At 41.5% G+C, this 22,668-nt stretch overlaps 2 protein-coding genes across 3 annotated transcripts in view; one reads left to right on the top strand and one right to left on the bottom strand.

Annotated features, from left to right (window-relative positions):
* Nucleotides 1-279: 279 nt before the first annotated feature.
* Nucleotides 280-13,718, bottom strand: LOC107141796 (cytochrome P450 4A11-like). 2 transcript variants are annotated; one of them, XM_048815438.1, is made up of 14 exons: nucleotides 13,446-13,573; nucleotides 11,785-12,412; nucleotides 9,389-9,530; nucleotides 8,690-8,734; nucleotides 8,031-8,158; nucleotides 6,929-7,050; nucleotides 6,435-6,589; nucleotides 5,887-5,993; nucleotides 5,612-5,802; nucleotides 5,377-5,510; nucleotides 3,556-3,620; nucleotides 3,347-3,423; nucleotides 912-1,085; nucleotides 280-612 (listed from the first exon to the last, which is right to left on the bottom strand). In XM_048815438.1, exons 3-13 carry the CDS (start codon nucleotides 9,522-9,524, stop codon nucleotides 917-919), a joined length of 1,329 nt encoding a protein of 442 aa, XP_048671395.1. In that variant the 5' UTR covers nucleotides 9,525-9,530; nucleotides 11,785-12,412; nucleotides 13,446-13,573; the 3' UTR covers nucleotides 280-612; nucleotides 912-916. The 2 variants fall into 2 exon arrangements, with proteins under 2 accessions (XP_048671395.1, XP_015340519.1); XM_015485033.2 differs by lacking the exon at nucleotides 11,785-12,412 and having other exon boundaries at nucleotides 13,446-13,718.
* Nucleotides 13,719-14,195: 477 nt separating this feature from the next.
* The window catches only part of LOC107141794 (CD2-associated protein-like), a 31,423-nt gene continuing 22,950 nt past the window's right edge, over nucleotides 14,196-22,668 (top strand). Inside the window, 1 exon segment of the mRNA XM_048782693.1 lies at nucleotides 14,196-14,266. Within this exon segment, the coding sequence (XP_048638650.1) occupies nucleotides 14,196-14,266 (71 nt within the window).

Genomic DNA, 22,668 nt, shown 5'->3' with positions numbered 1-22,668 from the left:
TGACTCTGCTGGATTCTTGCAATTTTGGTGGGACAATGTCTCACATTTCTGGCATTTCTTAATCCCTGGGGTCTCCACTGCAGCTTTACTTCCTTCTCACATTTCTACACTTCCCCATTGCAGGGGCTGCCCTCAGGGATTCCAGCCCTGGGACAATTCTGACTTTTTATTATTGTACTTGGAGTGGGGAATGATAGTGTATTTTTAATACTATGCTGGGTAGTTGGCAGAAGTATGACTTTGTTATATCCCTGAGGGCTATAAACACTCTTAGAGGGATTTGGTTACATAGCAAATCTTTATTTTCTGATTAAATAAGTTTATGGGGATGTATTTCAATGACAACTTGCCAGAATAAAATGTGATGCCTATGATTCAACTTGACAAGGCTGAATTACTCACTTATTCAATTAAATGCTAGTCCAGATGTAACTGTGAAAAAATGTTTTAGTTAGGGTTAACATGTACAATTAGTCAATTTTAAGTACAGGAGATGATCCCTGGGAGATGGACCTATCCATCCATTAGGAGAACAGGAGTTGTCCCTGAGAAATCCTGCAACAGCTTGGTTTTTGTCCAGGGAAATCCATTTCAGACATTTGATTTCCAGAGCTGTAAGATTATAAACATGGGTTGTTTTAAGTCATTATAGTGGTGATAGTTCATTATAACAAAATAGGAAGATAGCACAGGTACAGACAGGCAGCACAAAGGGAAGAGATAAAAGAGGGCCAGCAGGTGGCCAGAGGTTAGGTGCACAGAGATGAGATAGGAGACAGGTAGACAAAGAAGCAGATAGAGAGACTGCAGGCAGGTGCGATACAGAAAGGTAGACATATGGGAGGGCAAAATCAGTTAACAAGAAGATAGAATGGCAGGCAGTAGGTGCAAAGATCGGGCCTTGTCCCTACCAGCATTAGTGGAGCTTCCTGAGATGCAGGTGGAACCCATTCTTGGACTTTAACACAATACGTTGCACGGGGAAGGGGACTTTGGTAGAATCCGGCAGCAGCTCAAAGCGAAGCAGAGTAAGAGCCACGGCCACCTTCATTTCATTCATGGCAAATTGCTTCCCGATGCAGTTCCTGGGCCAGGCAGGGACAAGGCATAAAAAGTGGCCTCAGGTTCCATCCTGAGCTGGCAAGGCATTGGCCCTTGAGCCCCAGCCCAAAGCAGGGCCTTCTCTCATGGGCCCATACCAGTGGTTTTCCTTATAGGCCCCTAATGCATCTTCCCCCAGCCTGGCTTACACTCTCTTGACCTTGACATAGCCTACCACTGTTTCGGAACCAGCCCTGACCCTACTTCTGCTCTCACTGACATGAAATCTGTTAGGTGCCAGAACTCTAAGGCAGAGTGTCATCACATATGATTCTTTTAAACAGTTAGTCATCGGTTAGTTCACTCCCTTCACTAAGAGTTTCTGGTTCCCCAGTTGTGGATACCACTAGTCAGGGCTGCATGGGGAGCAGTGGGCCACACTCTCAGGGTTCACCATCTATGGGGAAAAGAGTACCTATTCCTGAAAGGGGAGACACATATCAATGGAGAAAATCCTGGAAGATTCATCAGGTTTAGGATCCTTAAGCTGCAGCCATATCCGTGTCCATCTCAGTGGTCAGGCTCCTACCTCTCTCATACCCCTCATTCTACCAGTGTTGGTTGCCTTTTAATTCTATTCTGGAAATGTTGGGTTGTTGCTTCACTATAGAGGGAGAGGAGCCAGGGCACAACACAGGCCCAGGAAAGCAGATACAGATATGACTACTAGTCTTGTCTGCTTCTTGTCTGTCCAGCCCCATTCCAAGCTCAGCTCATGTTCTTCAGGATGTCCTCCCTCCAACTCTGCCTACACATCTTCTAGGCTTAGGCCAATGACTAGTTGGCCTTCACCCCTCTCTCTCTGCAAGTCACCCTAGTGTTTTATTCAAGGACACACCACCCTCCAGGGCCTTTGACAGTTTCAAGGACATTCCACAGTTGTTCAGTGAGTGGTGAGTGAGTGAAAAAATGGAAGGAGGGAAAGATGTCCATCTTGGGTATAGGTATCTGATTCTGTACCACTGGTTTCTGCTTTTGTCCTGAACCAGCAGTGGTATTCTATATCTCTGTTTCCATCTCTAAGCATAGGACTTGGTGCAGGGAAATATATCTTTTCAATCTTTATGTGTGAATTAAGTTAAAGAAATTGAAAAGCACTCAGTAGATGACACTGAAAATAAATGTTAGTTCTACCTAGAAAATGATATATCTAGACTTTCCTATCCCTTTGTGTCAGCAACATTATTTGTAGCCAACGTCTAGGAAGAAAGAAGTAGCCCCCAAAAATCAAAATTTGGAAAAACCAATGTGAATTATCAATTTGCTGAAAGCGTGTTCTAAAGCTGATAAGCATTTGAAGAACTCACATAATCATGAATCAGAAAAAATCTTTGTTTCTAGTAATATTTACAAGGTGTATGGCAAAGTATATTGCAGAAGACAATTCCTGAGTGTTTGTGGATGGCCACAGCAGCCCTTTGGAGTATGCTTACCCAGCTTCATGGTTCCTTCAAGGTTCTATATTGTACATATCAGGTGACTTTCAAGCAATATGCCATATACAAAATGGTGGATTTTTCCTCCAAGGCAATTTATTGTCCTCATTTTTATCCTTTTTGTCTGAAGTTGGACTATATGTGCTTTAAGTATAATTTTAAGGTAAATTCTTACTTGGTTTTTCAGGTTTTTACAACTTGGAAAGCTACTAGAGGAACATGAACATTCACATGCAGTCAAAAATCACGTTGGGAGAGACTGCAAATGTGGAGAGAATGCCCATTGCTGTAAACTGTCTTCAAAGGGCAACAGTAACCTTTAAGGTATCTGCACAGTTGGCATATGCCAAGCTTACAGAAAACAAACCCAAATCCACTCATAATTTGCTTCAGTGATCCAAGGATTAGTGACTTGAACAAAAAGGGTGGTGGGCAGAGTTGAGACTGTGTGGGGGGAGAGGACTCTATATAATAAGGACCAAAACTAAGGGGCATAAAATTTAATTTAAATTTACATGAGCTTTCCTAATTCATAATCATACCCCTAATGTGTGGAAAACACCAAAACACACTGATGCTGAAATTTGTCTGGCCCTTAGGAAGGACAGTGGGCCAATGTCTCTGTGGCATAACTTGAAATGCAACCTGCTTTTGGGCACAGATATACCCACCCAAGTCTTCTTTGTTTCATCCACCATCTAAAAGGGCATATCTAGAGCTGCTACATGGCAGTGAAGGGATCACAAACATCAGGTTTGTGCCCAGAGACTTCTCTTTCCTTATCCCACCACCAAGACAGGACAGCTCACCTAGATCCTCCTGAAAAAGGCAGGAATGAATGGCTGTGTCGAGTAGAACCGGGTGCAAATCGGAAAGGATCAAACTCCTGTGGAGAGACCAGAATAGGTGAGGGTCAAGCCCTGCTTCCCACCCATGAGGGGACAGAGTGCCCAGAAATGGGAGCAGGAAGAGATATCTTCAGAGATTATACCCTTTCCTTCCCTCAGAACCTCCATACCTCTGGGTTTGGCCACACCTTCGGGTTGTGATGAAGGCCATAAATGGATAGTGAGACAAGGATACCTGTAGGCAGGTAGGAGATAAAGAGAAGACTTACTGTATCCATGAAGTAGGGCTATGGTCCCTTGGCCAGCAGGGGACCTGCAGACCCAAAAGGCCTGGTGCCATAAATCATGTCTTTGAGTAGTATGACTCAAGTACAAGGAGTTGGGGGAGGGCTTGGCAAAGTCCCTGAGCACAGGTGAGGAGCGGAAAACTACAATTCAGGAAAGAGAAGCAAGAAAACATTGGAGGCTCATAGTTTGTAGTAACTCAAGTGACCACTCACTTCATCAAATGCCTTCCATCAGTCTTTGGAGAATATAAACTAATTCATTTGATATTCACAAACACCTACCAGTTGGAGGCAATTTCACAGTCTCTGAGCAGCAGTGAAATGCAAATGACAGGGAGATTTTATCTTCATTTTTCAGATGAGGCATAAGAGGCTGAGAGAGGCTAAGTGACATTTCTATGATCACTCAGCTAAAGTGGGTCAGAGAAGAGGTCAGACCCAATGGTAGTTGAGATAATGGTGTCCTTCTGCCATGAGAGGGGACTCAGATGTAGCCATCAGCTGGTCTCTGCCATCTACCTAAGGGCTCCTCAAAGACGAAACTATATCTGACTCCTGACATGAGATTCCTGATTTTACTCATTTGCCTTGCCCCAAGGAAAGATCCATGTGTCCCTCTGTCCCTGTCATATTCTTCCCGCCCCCGCCGCCCCACTTCTCATGAAATGAGAATTTTAGGGCTGAAGTCCCGAAACCACACCCAGAGGCTGTGAATATCCACGTGGAGAAGGTTCAGAGGGTTGAGTTATCATTGTGTTAACTGATACGTGCGCCCTTTTGCATGTATCACAGTAGAGTTATCTATACATTCTATCAAATATAAAGGATATTTCCAAAAAAATGTGAAAGTGAAGAAAGAAATTGTACATGTGCACTGTAATTGTTGAATCAAGAATCAAAACCTGTATAGGCAGAGGAATGAAAAGTTGTGCTCCATTTGTGTGCAATGTGTCAAGATGCATTCTACTGTCATGTACAACTAATTAGAGCAAAAATTAAAAAAAAAGAACCAAAACCTGGAGTGTTGGAATAAAAAATATTAGTGTAATCCAAATGGAGTTAACTATAGTCATGAGACCATAGACTCTAAAGGTGATTGAGTGATAGATAGCCCTGGAGAATAAAAGAAGCTCATGATTCTATTCCAGTGAAAATAAAAGGAAATTGAAAGGGATCTTAGGGATGGTTTAAGCCAATGTCCTAGATATAAAAAGTTCTTTTGGTGTTGAAGGGGAATTAATTTTTATTAAATTTTCTTGTGGCCCAGGTAGGTGCCACCACTTTATATGCATCATTCTAACTAAAAAATGAGAAATGATTACCATAAGGAAAGGAAGACACAAATAGGTTCAGAACTGCTGAAGCACACGGGGATTTAGATTCTCCCTTGTCCCTGGGGAGAGCTTAGGTGAATTTGTTAAGGTCTGTAAACAAGTCAGGATGGCCCCTGGCATTTTGCCAGAGGGAGTGGTTTGAGAAGTAACTCCAGCGAGCCATTAAGTGTGGAGATTCCTTATTGGTTGACTGCTGTATCTAGTTTATGTTAATTAAGATAAGCTGTGTGGAATGTATATATACCCCTCCTGTCCTACAATAAATGGCTCCCACTCCTGCTGTATCAATCTACGCAAGTTGCTTGTCACTCCCCGGTTAGTTTGCCCAGCCAGCCGGGCTGCGGCAGAATTGAGTCTGAGATGCTCATACCTTTGGGTAAGGAACGTCCATCAGGAAAGGTGATAGGTTTGCTGAGTTTTCTGCCCATAACTGGTACTGGTGGATAGATCCTCAGGGCCTCCTTGATGCACATGGTGGTGTAGGGCATCTGGTCCAGGTGGTCCCTGAGGTGAAGGCCATCCTGAGGGGAAGGCAGGGCCCAGGAAGACCAGCACCTTGTCCCTACCAGAGGCAGGGCTCTCCCACCTCTTGAGCTCTCACTCACCAGGTGATGGAGGCTCCATCCCCCAGGAGGCTCTGGACCTCCTCCCTGCACTTCTTCTGATGCTCAGGGTGTGTGGCCAGAGCATAGAAGATCCAGCAGATACCACTGGCTGTGGTGTCATGGCCCTCAAACATGAAGGTGTCCACCTCGGCACGCAGGTCCTCATCAGACAGACTGCTCCCATTCTCCATCTGGGGAGGCCATGGATGAGAAGGCAGGGTTTGTCCCTCCCTCTGCTCCTGGGCAAACCCTCAGCCTTCTTCCCACACATTTACTTTGGCAAACAGGAGGATGTCCAGGAAATCCAAGTGCCTCTTCTTCTTGATCTTCTCCAGCTCTCCCTCATCCTTCAATTGAGCTTTCCTCTGCCTGATCACTTGGTCTGTCTCAGGTTAATAATTGCCAGACAAAATCAAGGGCTATAGCAACTACCAGGAGCCATGTGTGCCACCTTCCCCAATCTGGGTGCCCTATAGAGCACAGGATGCATTTGGGAGCAGGTGTGTAGGCCAGTAGTGGGAGTTTAGCACCATTTGATGCAGGTCAGCACTGCTTTCAGGAGCACAGCACGTGGAGACTCTGCATGAGCTCCTGGAATGGGTCTCATTTCACATTACCAATGTGAGGGCATCGGCAACCACTTCCACGCTGCCTTACCCCCTAACATTTTGGCTCCCAACACTTGCACTAGGGAAGTACCCAACATGAATGTGTTCCAAGTCCTTCAGGGGCACCAGGAAACCTGGCTGTGCCTGAGGGGTTATTCCCAGCTCCTTTGGGCTAAGCCTGGTAAAGGAGGAGAAACAGTAGGAGAAAACAAAACCTGTGTGCTTATGGGCAATCTGGCAGGCATGGTTGGTCCAGCGACCAGCAGAGGTCAGTCTATAGATGATGTCATTCTGATGAAAGGCATTCCGCACACGAGAAGGTATCAAGTAGCTCAGGTCACTAATAGCCTTGATGTAGGACTGGGAATTCCTGAGGGAGAGCATGCACAACAGACTGATGATAGGGAGGTCTGACCTAGAGGTAGAAAGGACTCTGAGATGAGATTTACTATGTGGTGGAGACAGGCAACACCGAGACACGGGACTTTAGAAGGTGGCATGAGCAGTCAGACTTCCACCTGTGTTGGGATCAGGGTTCTGTGACTGGGTCAGGGTTGAGTTTGCTCAGGAATTAGAATTTGGCCTGGGGCTGGGGTCAGAATCTGTCTTTTTGTGAAGGTAAGCTTCCAAGTCTTTCTACCTGCCTCTCAGGTGAGTCCCCACCACTTGGTAAGAACAAGGACCCTATAGCTGAAAGCTTGTCACTGACCTGTCCAGCTGAACACTGTCTTGATAAGTGAAGGCGCACTTCATGATGGAGTCCAGAGTCATCAAAGAGATGTCTTGAGAGATCTCAAATGAGTCCTGGTTGGTAAGCTTCTCCCACTTGTTCTGAGGTGGCAAAGGTACACTGATCTCAGTCCTCTCAGAATGCATGTGCTGTAAGTCTCAGCCCTCTGGGTGTCTAAGTATTCTGATGGAATTTCTTCATGTCATGAAGCAGATGTATGAAAGCAAGTTCAGGCTCTAAAGCAAGTATTTGTATTTTATCACAAACTTTTATTATAAAGTTAAATATATATTCTCATAATGGTATTGCTTTGGTTTGAATTTAAGGAAGAAATTATTATGAAATTGTCTTTTGCTAAGTCAGAAAACATTTTTTTTTGGAGAATAAAGGGGAGGAGTACCTCGCTTTTCTGAGACTTGAGCTAGTCCAGAGGGCCAAGTAAGAAGATCCCATTTGAAGGTATAAAAGTTTGCAGCATTATGAATCCTAAAGAGCCAGGATGTGACTTCAGGAACTTTAATTCCTTTTCCTTTGAGAAACTTCTGCTGAGCATATATAGGTAATAAAAACATCAGCTTTGGTGAAAGGTGATGACATAATAGGGTGGTTGTGAGATGTGGGAGCTGGTGTCCATTTCAGTGCATGCATTATGCAAGTCCATGCAAAGGCCAAACAGAAGCCCTAGGCACTCAGGCCAGAGCATGACTGAATTGTATCCTGGGAAGTGCACCTGCCACTGAAGATGCCATTGCCCAGGCTAGCCAGGGATAGGTAGTCCTGCTGTCTGATACAACTGACTACTCCTCTAACCTACTGTGCTGAAGGCTTAGAAATGGGAGGTGGAGTCTATATCCGCCATGATGCTCTCTGCCTTGCACCATAAGCAAAGTGTGACTCTATACTGATACATGGGTCCTCTGTGAACTACTTTTGAGGAACTCTTCTCACAATAATGGTCTCAGAGAATTTCTCCATGTGACTGATGGCTGTGGAATTTGAATATGTACTGTGAGTGGATGAATGGAAATGAAAGAGAGAGAGAGAGAGAGAGAGAGAGAGAGAGAGAGAGAGAGAGACTCACCAGCATCACTCTGACAGAGTCAGCCATGAGTCCCAGGTAGGGCTTCAGGATGTCATAGTGGAAGGCTGGGGTCAACATCCGGCGGTGCTGGAACCATGTCTCTCCATTCAGCAGGAGCAAGCCATACCCTGGGCCATACATGGTTGTGTGCATGAGTGAGTGGTCAATAGGATCAGAGGGATACTGGGACAATTTGAGAGAAACAGATGGTGGGAGAAGAAGATCCAGATTGCAGAACTTCTTTGAACAAAGACAGTAATGACTGGCACTTTTCAGAAATATGAATTTCCCAATTGGGCTGGTGTATCTGATGTGATTATGACAGCTGTGAGGTAATTGTTAAAGGAGTTGAGAACAGGGTGAGGAGGGGCATAGATAAATATCAGACTGAAAACATTTGGAGATAATTAGAAGGCAATGTAAAAAGAGCTGAGCCTCAGGAGGGCTTTCAGCTGCATGAGGAAGTGGTGAGGTTCTAGTTGGAAGAAAAGAAATGAGGCTTGATTTAGGGAGGGGTCATCATATTATATCAACTCTTATTCTCTGTGAATGAGAGAGAGAGAGAGAGAGAGAGAGAGAGAGAGAGAGAGAGAGAGAGAGAGAGGGAGAGATATCTTGCTGAGAGTGACTGGGGAGGAACTAGGTTTAGATATACATACCAATCCAGGGAGACAGGAATCTGTAAGTAGTTTTAGCTTTGGGGTCTGAAAGCAAAGGAAAGACTTTTCAGAAAAGTATCAGTGACCAAATAAGGTAGCCTATAGGCAAGTGTGATTGAGGCATGGTCTGCCATGAGTTCTTGGTGACTTTCAGTTAGCAGTGTGTTGATCACTTCCCACTGGGTCCAAAGCCTTCAGTCTCTGCCCTGATAGTCAGTTGGGCTCAGGAAGGTAGGCTCTGGAGACTAGTCACTGAACACCCCCTGCCCTGTAATGAAGATTTGAAGTGTAGAACATGACCTTAATGACAAGGAGGAAGACAGCAGAGCCTTGTGGTTTTTCTACAATGGGTAGTCAGTCTTTCTATGGCACAGGACAGGGAGGGATATAGTCAGTGTGGATATAAGGCTCATTTTTAACATCTGGGGCAATTTGTGTTATAGATCAGGTCAATTTGGTTTACAAAATTGAAAAGGAATAAAAGAAAAAACAATTTGGTGCTGCATAGCTGTTTTATTAAACATTCAGCAGTCAGAATAATATATAATTGCTGCCCTTGGTCTGGGTTGTGGCATGGGTAAAGGGCTGGAAGAGGGTTCACACATTTAAATTGCCACTTTTTTTCTGGAACTTTATAGACACAGTGTATGTACCCAGGAGAAAAGAGCTGCTGCTGCCAGGATGGGATTTCATTCTCACCTGATCTCCCCAGAATCATCTTCATGTAGTCAGGATCGTAAACCATGAAGAAGATCCTACTTCCCCATACCCAGCGAGGACAGGCACTTGGGAATTTCTCTACCCATTTCAGCAGCAGTTGCAGTTCCTGGTCCATTTGGATCTGTCATCAAGTGAAATAAAATCAATATGTTTTCCTTAAAATTCAGTTTTTGGAGTAGGAATGAAAGGTTTAACAGCTATGGGAAGGTTGGGCTGGATAGATCAGAGTCAGACTATTTGTGAGGACCTGTGTTCTAGTCCAGACCCTTGCTGTTTCCCTATCTATAGGCCCTCATTCAGGGGACTTCCCTTAGAACCTTACATACAGTAAATACTTGATAAATAATATTCAGGGATGGACTCCAAGGTGCACAAAACTCCTTCACACATTCTCATTATAGTTTGATTGTGTTCTTCACAATTTCATACATTAAAGTGCTAACCCTTAATACCTCAAAAAGTGATGCTAGTTGAATGTAGGATTTTTATAGAGGTAATCAAAGTGAAGTGAGTTTATTGGGGTGGGCCCTCATTCAGCATGTCTGTGGTCCTTATAAAAAGAGGAATTTGGGATACAGCAGTATGTGCAGAGAGAAGACAATGTGAAGGGAAATAGGGAGAAGATGGCCAAAGACTCAGGTCAGCAACAAGTACCTCCTTCAGAGCCCATGAAGGAAACAGCCTTGTCAACACCATGAACTGGGGATAATACATTTCTGTTGTATGTGTTCTCAGTCTGTGGTTCTTTGTAACAGAGCCCTACCAATCTGGGACAATTATATAACATTTAAGGCATTCCTGAGGTCAGGGAAGGAATATTAGGTTTATTCTCAAGAATGAGGAAACCAAAATTAGATGATATGCCCACGTGATTGCATTAAAACCAAACCTGCTGACCCCAGAGTGTCCTTTCCCTGTGTTCCCACAGTTCTTGGGTGTCGATTTATTATCATATTTCAATTCAATCTTTTAATCCGAGGCCCTGTGCTGACAAATTTGGCTTCAATATCTGTCATCTCCATGTTTTCAGAGACCAGCGTACAGCATGGCTCGTGGTAATTATGTCTTATTTTTGAAGAAATGAATAAGTGCATGAAGGAATCAGTGAGTTCATATGGAAGAATGAATGGGTGAGTCTTCATTAGAATTCTTGTTACCAGGGACAGGTATAATCTTGGGCTAATGTAAGAAAAAGAAAAAGGAAAAAAAAAAGAAGGTTGGCTGCTAGAGATGGTGAGCATTTTTTCATGTACTTGTTGATTGATTGTATGTCCTCCTCTGAGAAGTGTCTGTTCAGGTCCTTGGCCCATTTGNTGAAGCTAGCCAATCCCTAAAAAACAAATACCAAATGTCTTCTTTGATATAATGAGAGCAACTAAGAACAGAGCAGGGAGGAAGAGCAGGAAGAAAAGATTAACATTAAACAGAGACATGAGGTGGGAGGGAAAGGGAGAGAAAAGGGAAATTGCATGGTAATGGAGGGAGACCCTCATTGTTATACAAAATTACATATAAGAGGTTGTGAGGGGAATGGGAAAATAATCAAGGAGAGAAATGAATTACAGTAGATGGGGTAGAGAGAGAAAATGGGAGGGGAGGGGAGGGGGGATAGTAGAGGATAGGAAAGGTAGCAGAATACAACAGTTACTAATATGGCATTATGTAAAAATGTGGATGTGTAACCGATGTGATTCTGCAATCTGTATTTGGGGTAAAATTGGGAGTTCATAACCAACTTGAATCTAATGTATGAAATATGATATGTCAAGAGCTTTGTAATGTTTTAAACAACCAATAAAAAAATGCTCATGTGAAAAAAAAAAAAGAAGGTTGGGGCATTGAGGTACTGAGTGAAGTCCAAGTACCAGGACAACTAGCACGGAGAAGGGATGGAACTAGGGACTGTAAGCTGCCAGTCCTCTGAGTCTCTTGCATTCATTCATCTGGCAAATATTTGTTGAGGCCCTGCTGTGTTCCATGACTTTTCTAGAAGCTCGTGATAAAGCCATGAACCAACAGAAATATTCCTTGCTTTTGTGCATCTGAGGTTCACATGGTTACCAGGGCTACCCTTCCTGTGCTGACAAATCTCCATGTTACCACAGGTCACGTCTGTGTGGTGTGCTGAGTCCTCTTCTGAAAATCTGATTGTGATGCTATAGCCACAGGGTCCACCTAGTCCTCTCAAGTGTGGCTAGCATTGCAGAAAGCTCTTAGGATTCACCTACTGGGGGAATAGAAGGGGGAGATAGGTAGAAGATAGGTAGAGGTGTGCAAATGTTTTTTCTACAGTCAATAAGTGAGTATATGAACAAGTAGAAGGAAGAATGGATTCACTCATTTTTTTATTGGATAACTACTTGATGAGAACTTACTTTGCATGAATTGCCTTCTTGGAGCTAGGGATAATCAGTGAACAAATACAGTTTCTGCTATCATGTAGCTTATGTTCTAGTGGAGTAAGTCTGGGACAGTCAATCCTGACTTGAACTGAGAATTGTCCTGCTTAAATTCCTGAAGAAGGCTACTCTATATTCTCCTGTCATTTCCTTATAGAAGCTTCTTTTGTCCTTTAATCTAGTTCAGAGCCTGGTTAGTGAGAGCCCTTACCCTCCAGCTATATGGCTGTGTCCCCTGCAGGGACCTGGGGGACTCTGTTCAGCACTGTTATGCATTCATTTGGATTGCTTGGTACCCAAGGTAGTCTGTGCATGCTAATGCTGCTCTGGGCACTGTCATTGGTTAAACCTAACTACACATAGCATTCAAGTTCCTAACTTAGGTAGCAGAGCTAGTTAATAAATGACAATCTCTATAAGACTAGAAATATTTTTCTATAACTGTTATTAGCTAATGCAAGTTGAAAGGTAACTCAGTACTGTAATATTATTTATGTAAATGATGTTATCTATTTGTCAAGTCTACAAATAATCTAACGTATATCAGTGTAATGGAAATTTCCCTGGAGAAGTCATTAATGGGTCATCATATCAGCAGCTAGTTCTGAAAAAAAAAAAAAAACATCATTCAGTTGATGACACCTACATCAAACTAAAGTTCACAATGTTTCAAAATTAACAAATAATCTAGAAGTTATTAGTATAGCAATTTGCATAATCAAACTGAGTATTTCTCTATGGCCAGTTCTAATAGTTCCTATATTTGGTTCTCCATATGCTGATAATTATTTGGCATCCTCATAGAAAGTGGCTAGCTCTGTGTACCTCACCTCCAAGGTTGCCAGTAGTTGCTCCTTTCTCTCCTCCTAGTGACTCCATACCTATACTAGGCTATGAAGGGCTTTGTAGTACAGGGAGGGGATGATTGACTTGGTTCTAAGGATATCACAGTCAGGGTGTGTGGGAGGAGACTGGAGAGGTTAACAGGTCATGTTTAATGAATAAGTAAAAAATTAGTACCACTCAATTGCCGGTCATCCTGTCTCCCTCATTCATTCATACCACTGTTAGGGTTTCAGCTCTAAATCACCCATTCTGGAAAATTCCTTAGTTTTAGGCTAACCAAATCAGTTTGTCCCTCCTCTGGATATCACTCACCCATCACAGAAGAATGACTACTTTCTTGTGGACAGACACATTCTGAGATTCATGTCCATTGTCACCATACACCAAGAACTCCACAGGGCAGGGATTCCGTAACACTAATGTCTGTGATCCTGGGCAACCTCAGGCCAGGTACAGAGGACAGCATTGAGTGGCCGGGGCAGGGAAGCCTTATTCTTTGAGAATAGTTGAGAGAACTAAGGGTGCTCAATCTGAAGAGGAGACTCAGAAAGGAACCACAGAGTTTCTAGGATAGATGGCAGATCTGCATAGGGAAGGAGCATGTGACAGAGCTGAGTTAACAGCATTACAAGATTCTTGTGAGGGATGAGCTCACCTGAGAGGTGAGCTAGGTGTTCCCTGGAGGCCATGTCTGCTGGTCACACAAGAGGCTTTGCTCTGTGGACTTGTTGACTAGGCTCTGAGAGCTCTGGCCTCCCTGCCCTCCTACTCCCCTTCCTCCTTGTTCCTACCTTGTGCCCAAAGAGCCAGTGGGAGGGTGGGGATGGGAACTGCTGGATGGCTTTGAGCAGCCATTGCCTGCGCAGGTAGAACTGGGCTGCCTTGAACAGCAGCAGAAGCAGGCAGAGCAGGGAGGCCAGCTGGAGGAACCCAAAGATGCCGCCCTGGAGTCTGAAGAAGCTCAGTGCAGAGACGCTCATGGTGCAGCAGCTTCTAGATTATTTGCTGTTTCTTAGTGTCACTGAACACCCACCTGACCTACTTGCCTCTGCCTGGAAATATATCCCTCCTACCTGTGGGAGGGAGAAAATAGAGGGCAGAGCTTGACCTCAGAGTCCAGAGTTGGTTAATATGAAAGATCCACCGTGGAGGATAGGAATTTTGGTCAGCTGATAGTGATAAGGGTCATACGTATACTATTTTCCTCCTCTTCCTTTCACTCATAAATATTTATTTACTCATTTATCTGTTGACCACTTTCCCTGTTTTTTTCTTTCTTTAATTTGAAAGCGAGTTTATTTTTTTATTTGTACACAGTAACAGTACAGTGTGATATTTCAGCACACGGATACAGCGTGTACTGATTCTATAAGGGTACTTGTCATTCCCATCTCCTTTAACATTTATCTTTTCTTTCTCTTTTCCGTTGACTAAGTTTTATTTTTAAAATATCAAACAAGATTATCATTCAAAAATAGCTATTCTGCTAAAGCACTGTCTAAAGTGGGGGTCTCCATGCCCTGGGCCTCTTCCCAAACGTCATGGCTTTGAATGCTGCTCTACTGCCCCGGCAGAGAGTTCCTGGAGTTCACTCAAGAAATTCGGCACCTGCGTAGGTGCTTTAGAATCACCAATGACAAGTTCTTTTAGTAGATGGTGAGTGACCCTCAATGAGACTGCACAGCACCTAAAGTATCTATCTCGTGGGTAGCTAGTGCTGCCTGGTGTCCAGGGCTGTGGTGAATGAGTGTCTTGCATTGCTCCGTGAAGCATTCAGCCACTTCTGGAGGGGGCTGAGCATGCCCATGTGGGCTTTGGGCACATTTGCCAGCTCCTACTGCCTCTGATGGGAGAAGTCTTGGCTTCAGCTCACAAGCCTTTTCCTGTAGCTTCTCCCTTCCTTGGCACATTATCAATGAATTCTTTGGTGCCCCTCCTTTGAACTGAGCGTGACTGTTCTCCATCCCATGCTATCTTTACTTTTCTGGAGCAGGTAGGGTTTCCTTCCGTCTTTACACACCTCCCACTGGCTTTTAACCCCTCTGCTGCAGGAGCCTTTTTGGTCATGTTCTTCATGTACTGTAAGCGAGGACGCTTGACCACTCTCTGACCTCACACTCCTTTCCTTTTGTCTTGGTGCCAAGGCGGGGTGTTGGAACAGATCACAGAAGCCTTCTCAGCTGTGACCTGGGGACATCCTCAGTTTCCCTCGTCCCCCTATCCTTCCTAGCCTGTAGTGACTACTGTTTTACACTCTACTTCTATGAAACCAACATCTTATCTGTAATCAATAAATGGACTAAAGAACTGATCAGACACTGCACAGAAGAAGAAATTCTGTCGATCAACAAATATATGAAAAAATGTTCAACATCACTAGCAACTAGAGAAATGCAAATCAAAACTACACTGAGATTTCATCTCACTCTAGTCAGAAGGGCAACAATGTAACACAAGTAACACAATAACAATAAATGTTGGCAAGGGTGTGGGAGAAAAGGCACACTCATACATTGCTGGTGGGACTGCAAATGGGTGCAGCTACTCTGGAAATCAATATGGAGATCCCTCAAAAAACTTGGAATGAAACCACCATTTGGCCCAGTTATCCCACTCCTGGGTATATACCTAAAGGACTTAAAATCAGCATACTACAGTGATGTAGCCACATCAATATTTATAGTGGTTCAATTCACAATTGAGCTAAGCTTTGGAATCAACCTAGGTGCCCTTCAACAGGTGAATGGACAAAGAAAATGTGGTCTATATACACAATGGAATATCACTCAGTCATAAAAAGAATGACTTCATGACATTTTCAGGTAAATGGATGGATCTGGAAACTATTATGCTAAGTGAAATATTCCAATCCCCAAAAACCACAGGTCGAATGTTCTTTCTGATATGTAGATGCGAACACACAAAAAACGGGGGATGAAGAAGCATAGAATTTCAATAGATTAGACAAAGGGGAATGAAGAGAAAGGGGGGAACAGGATTAGGAAAGACAATGGAAAGTATCTGACTTAAATTTCCTATATACATATACAAATACACAACAGTAAATCTCAGGTATAATCACAAGACTGGGATCCTAATTAGAATAAGAGTGTACTCCATATTGGCCTAAATATGTTAAAATATACCCTATTGTCACGAATAACTAAAAAGAACAAAAATTTTAAAAAGAGAAAACATGGAATTCGTATTTCTGTAACTGATTGATTTCACTTAATTCAGTGCCCTCCAGTTCCATGCCAGTTGCTGCAAATGCCAGGATTTTATTCTTCTTGTGGCTGAATAATATTCCATTGTGTAGATATCATATTTCCTTTATCCATTCTTCTGTTGAGAGACACCTTGTTTGAGTCCATATCTTGGCTATTGTTCATAGCACAGCAATAAACTTGGGAGTGCAAGTATCTCTTTGTTATGCTGATTTCATTTCTTTTGGATAAATGTTTAGTAGTAGGAAAGAGGGATCACATGGTAGTTCAATTTTTATCTTTTTGAGAAATCTCCCACTGTTTTCTGTAATGGCTGCACTAATTTACACTCCCACGACCGTGTATCAGAGTTCCATTTTTCCAGCTTCCTTGTCACCATTTGTCATTCTTTGTCTTTTTGATTATAGCCATTCTAATTGGGGTGAAATGATATCATTGTGATTTTGATTTGCATCTCTGTGGTGGCTAATGTTATTTGGCATACAAGTTCCCTCCTCTCCCCTCTCCTCCCAACACTTCCCTCTACCTAATCTAAGGTAATGCTATTCTTCCCTAGTACCCCCTGCCTTATTGTGAATTAGCATCCGCATATTAGAGAAAACATTCAGCTTTTGGTTTTGTGGGATTGGCTTATTTCCCTTAGTATGATATTCTCCAACTCCAACCATTTACTGGCAAATGCCATAATTTCACTCTTAAAAGCTGAATAATATTCCACTGGGTAGATATACCACATTTTCTTTATCCATTCATCTATTGAGGAACACCTAGGTTAAAAAGCAATCATGAAATTTATTTGGAAAAATAAGAGACCCAGAATAGATAAAGCAATCCTTAGCAAGAAAAGTGAAGCAGGAGGCATCATCACAATATCAGACCTTAAACTATACAACAGAGCTATAATAACAAAAATATCATGGTATTGGCACCAAAATACACTTGTAGACCAATCGTAGCTATTGTGAATTGATCTACTATGAACATTGATGTGGCTGTGTCACTATAATATGCTGATTTTAAATCCTTTGGGTGTAAACCACAGAGTGGGATAGCTGGGTCAAATGGTGGTTCCATTCCCAGTTTTCTGAGGAATCTACATACTTCTTTCTAGATTGGTTGCACCAATTTGCAGTCCCACCAGCAATGTATGAGTGTGCCTTTTTCACCACATCCTCGTCAACATTTATTGTTGCCTGTATTCTTGATGACTGCCATTCTCACAGGAGTGAGATGAAATCTTAAGAGTAGTTTTGATTTGAATTTCTCTAATTGCTAGAGATGTTGAACACTGTTTCATATATTTGTTGATCAACTGTATTTCTTCCCTGTGAAATGTTTGTTCAGTTCTTTAGCTCATTTATTGATTGGGTTATTATATTATTTTGGGGGGTGTTAAGTTTTTTGAGTTCTTAATATATCCTAGATATTAATGATTTATCGGAGGTGCATGTGGTAGGAATTTTCTCCCAATCTGTAGGCTCTCCCTTCAAGTTATTAATTGCTTTCTTTGCTGAAAAGGAGCTTTTTAATTTGAATACATCCCATTTATTGATACTTGATTTTACCTCTTGTGCTTTAGGAGTCTTGTTGAGGAAGTCAGATCCTAGGCTGATGTGGTGAAGACCTGGGCCTATTTTTTCTTCTATTAGGTGCAGGGTCTATGTTTTAGTGCCTAAGTCTTTGATCCACTTTGAGTTGATTTTTGTGCAGGATGAGAGATAGAGGTTTAATTTCATTTTGCTACATATGGACTTCCAGTTTTGCCAGCACCATTTGTTGAATAGGTTAACTTTTCTCCAGTGAATGTTTTTGGCACCCTTGTCAAGTATGAGATAACATTATTTATGTGGGTTTGTCTCTGTGTCTTCTATTCTATACCATTGGTCTATAAGTCTATTTTGGTGCCAATACCATGTTATTTTTGTTATTATAGCTCTGTTGTATAGTTTAAGGTCTGGTATTGTGATGCCTCCTGCTTCACTTTTCTTGCTAAGGATTGCTTTATCTATTCTGGGTCTCTTATTTTTCCAAATAAATTTCATGATTGCTTTATCTTTATTTCATTTTTATGTGGTGCTGAGAATCAAACCCAGTGCCTCACACATGGTAGGCGAGCATGCTACCGCTTGAGCCACATCCCCAGCCCTCATGATTGCTTTTTTTAAAAAAAGTTTTATAGTTGTAGATGGACAGTTTGCCTTTATTTTATTTGTTTATTTTTATGTGTTGCTGAGGATCGAACCCAGTGCCTCATGCATGCTAGGCAAGTGCTCTGCCACTGAGCTACAGTCCCAGCCCTCAAGATTGCTTTTTCTATTTCTAAGAAGAATGTCATTGGTATTTTAATAGGAATTGCATTAAATCTGTATAATGCTTTTGGTAGTATGGCCATTTTGACAATATTAATTCCACCTATCCAAAAGCATAAGACATCTTTCCATCTTCTGAGATTTTCTTCAATTTCTTTCTTTAGTGTTCTGTAGTTTTCACTATAGAGGTCTTTCACTCCTTTTGTTAGATTGATTTCCAAGTTTTTTTTAAGGCTATTATGAATGGAGTAGTTTTCCTAATTTTTCTTTCAGTGGATTCATCACTGATGTATAGGCATACGTTTGATTTATGGGTGTTGATTTTCTATCTTGCTACTTTGCTGAATTCATTTATTAGTTATAGAAGTTTTCTGGTGGAATTTTTTGGATCTTCTAGATATAGAATCATATTATAAGCAAACGTTGCCGGTTTGAGTTCTCCTTTACCTATGTGTATCCCTTTAATTTCTTTTGTTTAATTACTCTGGCTAGAGTTTCAAGAATGATGTTGAATAAAAATGGTGAAAGAGAACATCCTTGTCTTGTTCCAGTTTTTATCAGGAATGCTTTCAATTTTTCTCCATTTAGAATTATGCTGGTCTTGGGTTTAGCACATACAGCTTTTATAATGTTTAGGTATGTTCCTACTATCCCTAGTTTTTCTAGTGTTTTGAACATGAACGTGTGCTGTATTTTGTCAAATGCTTTTTCTGCATCTATTGAGATGATCAGATGATTCTTGTTTTTAAGTCTATTAATATGATGAATTACATTTATTGATTTCCGTATGTTGAACCAACCCTGCATCCCTGGAACGAATCCCTCTTGATTGTGGTGCACTATCTTTTAAATATGTTTTTGTATTCAATTTGCCAGAATTTTATTGAGAATTTTTACATCTATGTTCATCGGGGATATTGGTCTGAAGTTTTCTTTCCTTGTTGTGTCTTTGTCTGGTTTTGGTATCAGGATGATATTAGCCTCACAGAATAAGTTTGGAAGGGTTCCCTCCTTTTCTATTTCATGGAATACTTTGAGGAGTATTGGTGTTAATTCTTCTTTAAAAGTCTTGTAGAACTTGGCTGGGAATCCATCTGGTCTTGGGCTTTTCTTGGTTGGTAGGCTTTTGATGGTGTTTTCTATTTCATTACTTGACACTGATCTGTTTAAATCATGTATGACCTCCTCATTCAGTTTGGGTAGGTCATATTCTCTAGAAATTTGTCGATGTCTTCAATATTTTCTTAGAGTATAAATTTTCAAAATAGTTTTCTAATTATCTTTCATATTTCAGATGTGTCCATTGTGATATTTTCTTCTTCATCTTGTATTTTAGTAATTTCTCCTTATTAGCATAGCCATGGGTTTATCTATTTTATTTTTTTTTTTCAAAGATCCAACTTTTTGTTTTGCCAATTTTTAAAATTGTTTCTTTTGACTTGGTTTCATTAATTTTAGCTCTGATTTTAATTTTTTCCAGTCTTCTATTGCTTTTGGTGTTGATTTGTTTTTATTTTTCTAGGGCTTTGAGATGTATTATTAGGTCATTTATTTGTTGACTTTTTATTCTTTTAATAAATGCACTCAATGCAATAAACTTTCCTCTTAGTACTGCCTTCATATTGTACCAGAGATTTTGATATGTTGTATCAGTGTTCTCATTTACCTCTAATAATTTTTTTATTTCACCCTTGATTTCTTCTACTATCCATTCATCATTCAATAGTGTCTTCTATTTTTTATGTTATTGTTGATTTCTAATTTCATTTTGTCCCAGAAATTTCTAATTTCATTCCACTGTGCTCTTTCATTTCCTTCATTTTTTCTTTGATTTCACTCCTTATACTATCTTTTACTTCACATATCAATTTAACTATATACAAACTGAACTCATTCTTGGACATTTCTTCTACTGTGTTATCAGTGGCTTCTGTTGTTGAAGCATCTTGGTTTTTTTGGGGTGCCCTATTCCCTTGTTTTTTCATGTTGTTAGTGTGTTTTCCCATCTAAAAGTATGGATATAAGGCAGGATAAATTCTACCCTGTAGACCTATAGTGTCCTTGAAGGTTTCCAGTGCTTTGCCTTTACTGGTGAGACCAATATCAACAGCACCCAGTGTACACAATATATAGCCTTAAACCTTATTAGGCATCTACTAAGGTGTCTACTGCTTTTTCATATTAAAGCAAAATAATGAGTTCAATAACTATCTATAGTACAAACAGAAGATTTGTTAAAATGGTTTACAATTTCAAATGGTGGGTGAGAGAACAGAGGTAGAGTAGTATGTGATATTCACGAGGGAGGAAGAGAGAAGCTAGAAATAAAATTTCACAGGAAAAGTGGAGGAGGAGCCAACAGAGATTGGCTGTTGGTTGGAGGAAAATGGGAAAGAAAATCCAAGAAAATAGACCAGAGAGAAGAAGAATACAAACAGAAAAAAAATTAAAGACATAAGAATACAACAAAAATGCAAACACCATTCATATATCATTGTCCTCCACACACTAATGCATAAAAAAATCCTGTTACAAATATGGTAGAGAGATTAGTGAATCAAAAAATAAAATAAAATAAATCTTGCTGGAAAGTTGAATTGTCTCTGTCAGTGTTCAACAGTTTCTCAGCCCTGTCTCTGACATCTCATCAAACCCAGATCAGCCCTCACAAACCCAGTCTCTATCCCACCAATCTGGGCTTCAGATACCTCAGGCTTGGCCACGCTATAGTCCCAAGATCTCATTGCTGCTCCTACTTGGAGAGAGACCACCAGGGATATACTTATGCAAAGGAGCAACCCCGAGATGCAGCAGCAAGACAAGGGCCACCAGCCCTCTCAGCAGGAAGACCCCAGGCTCCTCCAAAACCACAGGCACCCCCACATTGGACCTGCAGGCCCCAGCTGGAGTCCCCAGACAGAGGATCTTATGGTGGTAAACCTGCTGGCACCTGGGCCCCAGGCCCTGGCTGGTGTCCCAAAATAGGTGCAGCCACATGCAACCAAACCTGGAGTCTACTCTGAAGCAGTCCTCTGGGCTGTGGCAGCAGTAGTGGTGGTGGTTGTTGGCGGCAGGCAGCGGGTCAGCAGTAGCAGCAGCTGCAGTGGCAGCTACAACTGCAGCTGTGGGGGCAGCATCTCCAGGTGATCTCTGGGGTCAGCAGCAGTGTTGGCTTCAGTTGCATCTGGGGCAGCAATTTCTTCTGTTGCAGCAGCACCCAGAAAGAAGACCTCCAGGTGATCTCAGGCTGGCAGCAGTGGAATCAGAGGCAGCAGCAATCTCTGCAGTAGTTTTATTATAGTTCCAGGTCTTACACTTAGACCCTTGGTCCATTTTGAGTTGATTTTTTTTTGTAACTGGTAAGAGATAAGGATTTAATTTCATTCTTATGATTATGGATATCCAGTTTTCCTAAACTGATTTATTGAAGAGGCTTGTCCTTTCTCTAATGTATGTTTCTGGCACCTTGGCTGAAGATGAGTTGGAGGTTGTTATGATTTGGAAATGTGGTACTCCCTCAAACCTCCTATGTTAATGCAGGTGGTGAAATGATTAGATTATGAAAGCCACAAACTAATCTGGATTAATTCATTTGATGTTTTAGTAATTTGAGTGTATGACTGGGTGGTAACTATAGGTAGAGGGGTGGAGTGTTGTTGGAGGAGGTGGGTCCCTGGGGACATGCCTTGAGGATTATATATTTTACCCATCTCCTTCTGTGCATACTCTCTCTGCTTCCCAGCTGTCATAAACTGAGTAGCTTTCTTCCACCATGCCTTTCTACCACGATGTTTTGCCTCAACCTCAGGCCCAGAGCAATGGGGTTGACCAACTGCTGAAACCATGAACCAAAACAAACCTTTCTTCCTCTAAGTTGTTTTGGTCATAGAAAAAAAAAAAAGCTGTCTAATGTCGCTGTCGATATGTGGATTCATTGTCATAAGTTTTTGGCTTTGTTTTTCCTATCATCTCATTTCCTTTTGTCTGACTGGATAGCTTCAAAGGACCTGTCTTCAAGGTTGAAAATTGTTTCTTCCTCTTTTTTTTTTTTAATAGCTTTAATGTTTTTAATTATTTTTTATTCTAACTTGTTATATAAGACAGCAGAATGCATTAAAATTCATATTACATATATGTAGAGCTTGTTTCTTCCTCTTAATCTAGCCTGTTATTAAACTCTTGACTATATTTTCATCTCATTTAATTGAGTTTTTCAACTACATGATTTGTGTTTGGTTTATTTTCATGATCTATATCTCTTTGCTGAATTTTTCATTAAGATCATAAATTGTTTTGCTAATTTTTAAAAATCAATAGGCTGTATTCTTTTGTATCTAGTTGATTTTCTTAAAAATCAATGTTTTGAATTTTTTTCAGGCTATTTATCAGTTTACTTTTCTTCAGGGCTCCTGCTGGAGAGATAGCATATTCCTTTGGAGGTGCAATATTACCTTGCTCCTCCCCCCCCCCCCCGGGGG

The sequence above is a fragment of the Marmota marmota genome, unplaced genomic scaffold (assembly GCF_001458135.2).
Source record: "Marmota marmota marmota unplaced genomic scaffold, marMar, whole genome shotgun sequence".
NCBI lineage: Eukaryota > Metazoa > Chordata > Mammalia > Rodentia > Sciuridae > Marmota > Marmota marmota.
This window is presented reverse-complemented; position numbering and strand designations above follow the sequence as displayed.

What these genes read in the sequence shown, in the direction of transcription:
- LOC107141796 (XM_015485033.2), bottom strand. Translation starts at nt 13,634, where the DNA reads ATGAGCGTCTCTGCACTGAGCTTCTTCAGACTCCAGGGCGGCATCTTT. An exon ending in GATGATTCTGGGGAGATCAG is followed by an intron (nt 8,735 to 9,388) that starts GTGAGAATGAAA and finishes CTTTGCTTTCAG; the next exon opens with ACCCCAAAGCTAAAACTACT. An exon ending in GATGGAGCCTCCATCACCTG is followed by an intron (nt 5,511 to 5,611) that starts GTGAGTGAGAGC and finishes CCTTCACCTCAG; the next exon opens with GGACCACCTGGACCAGATGC.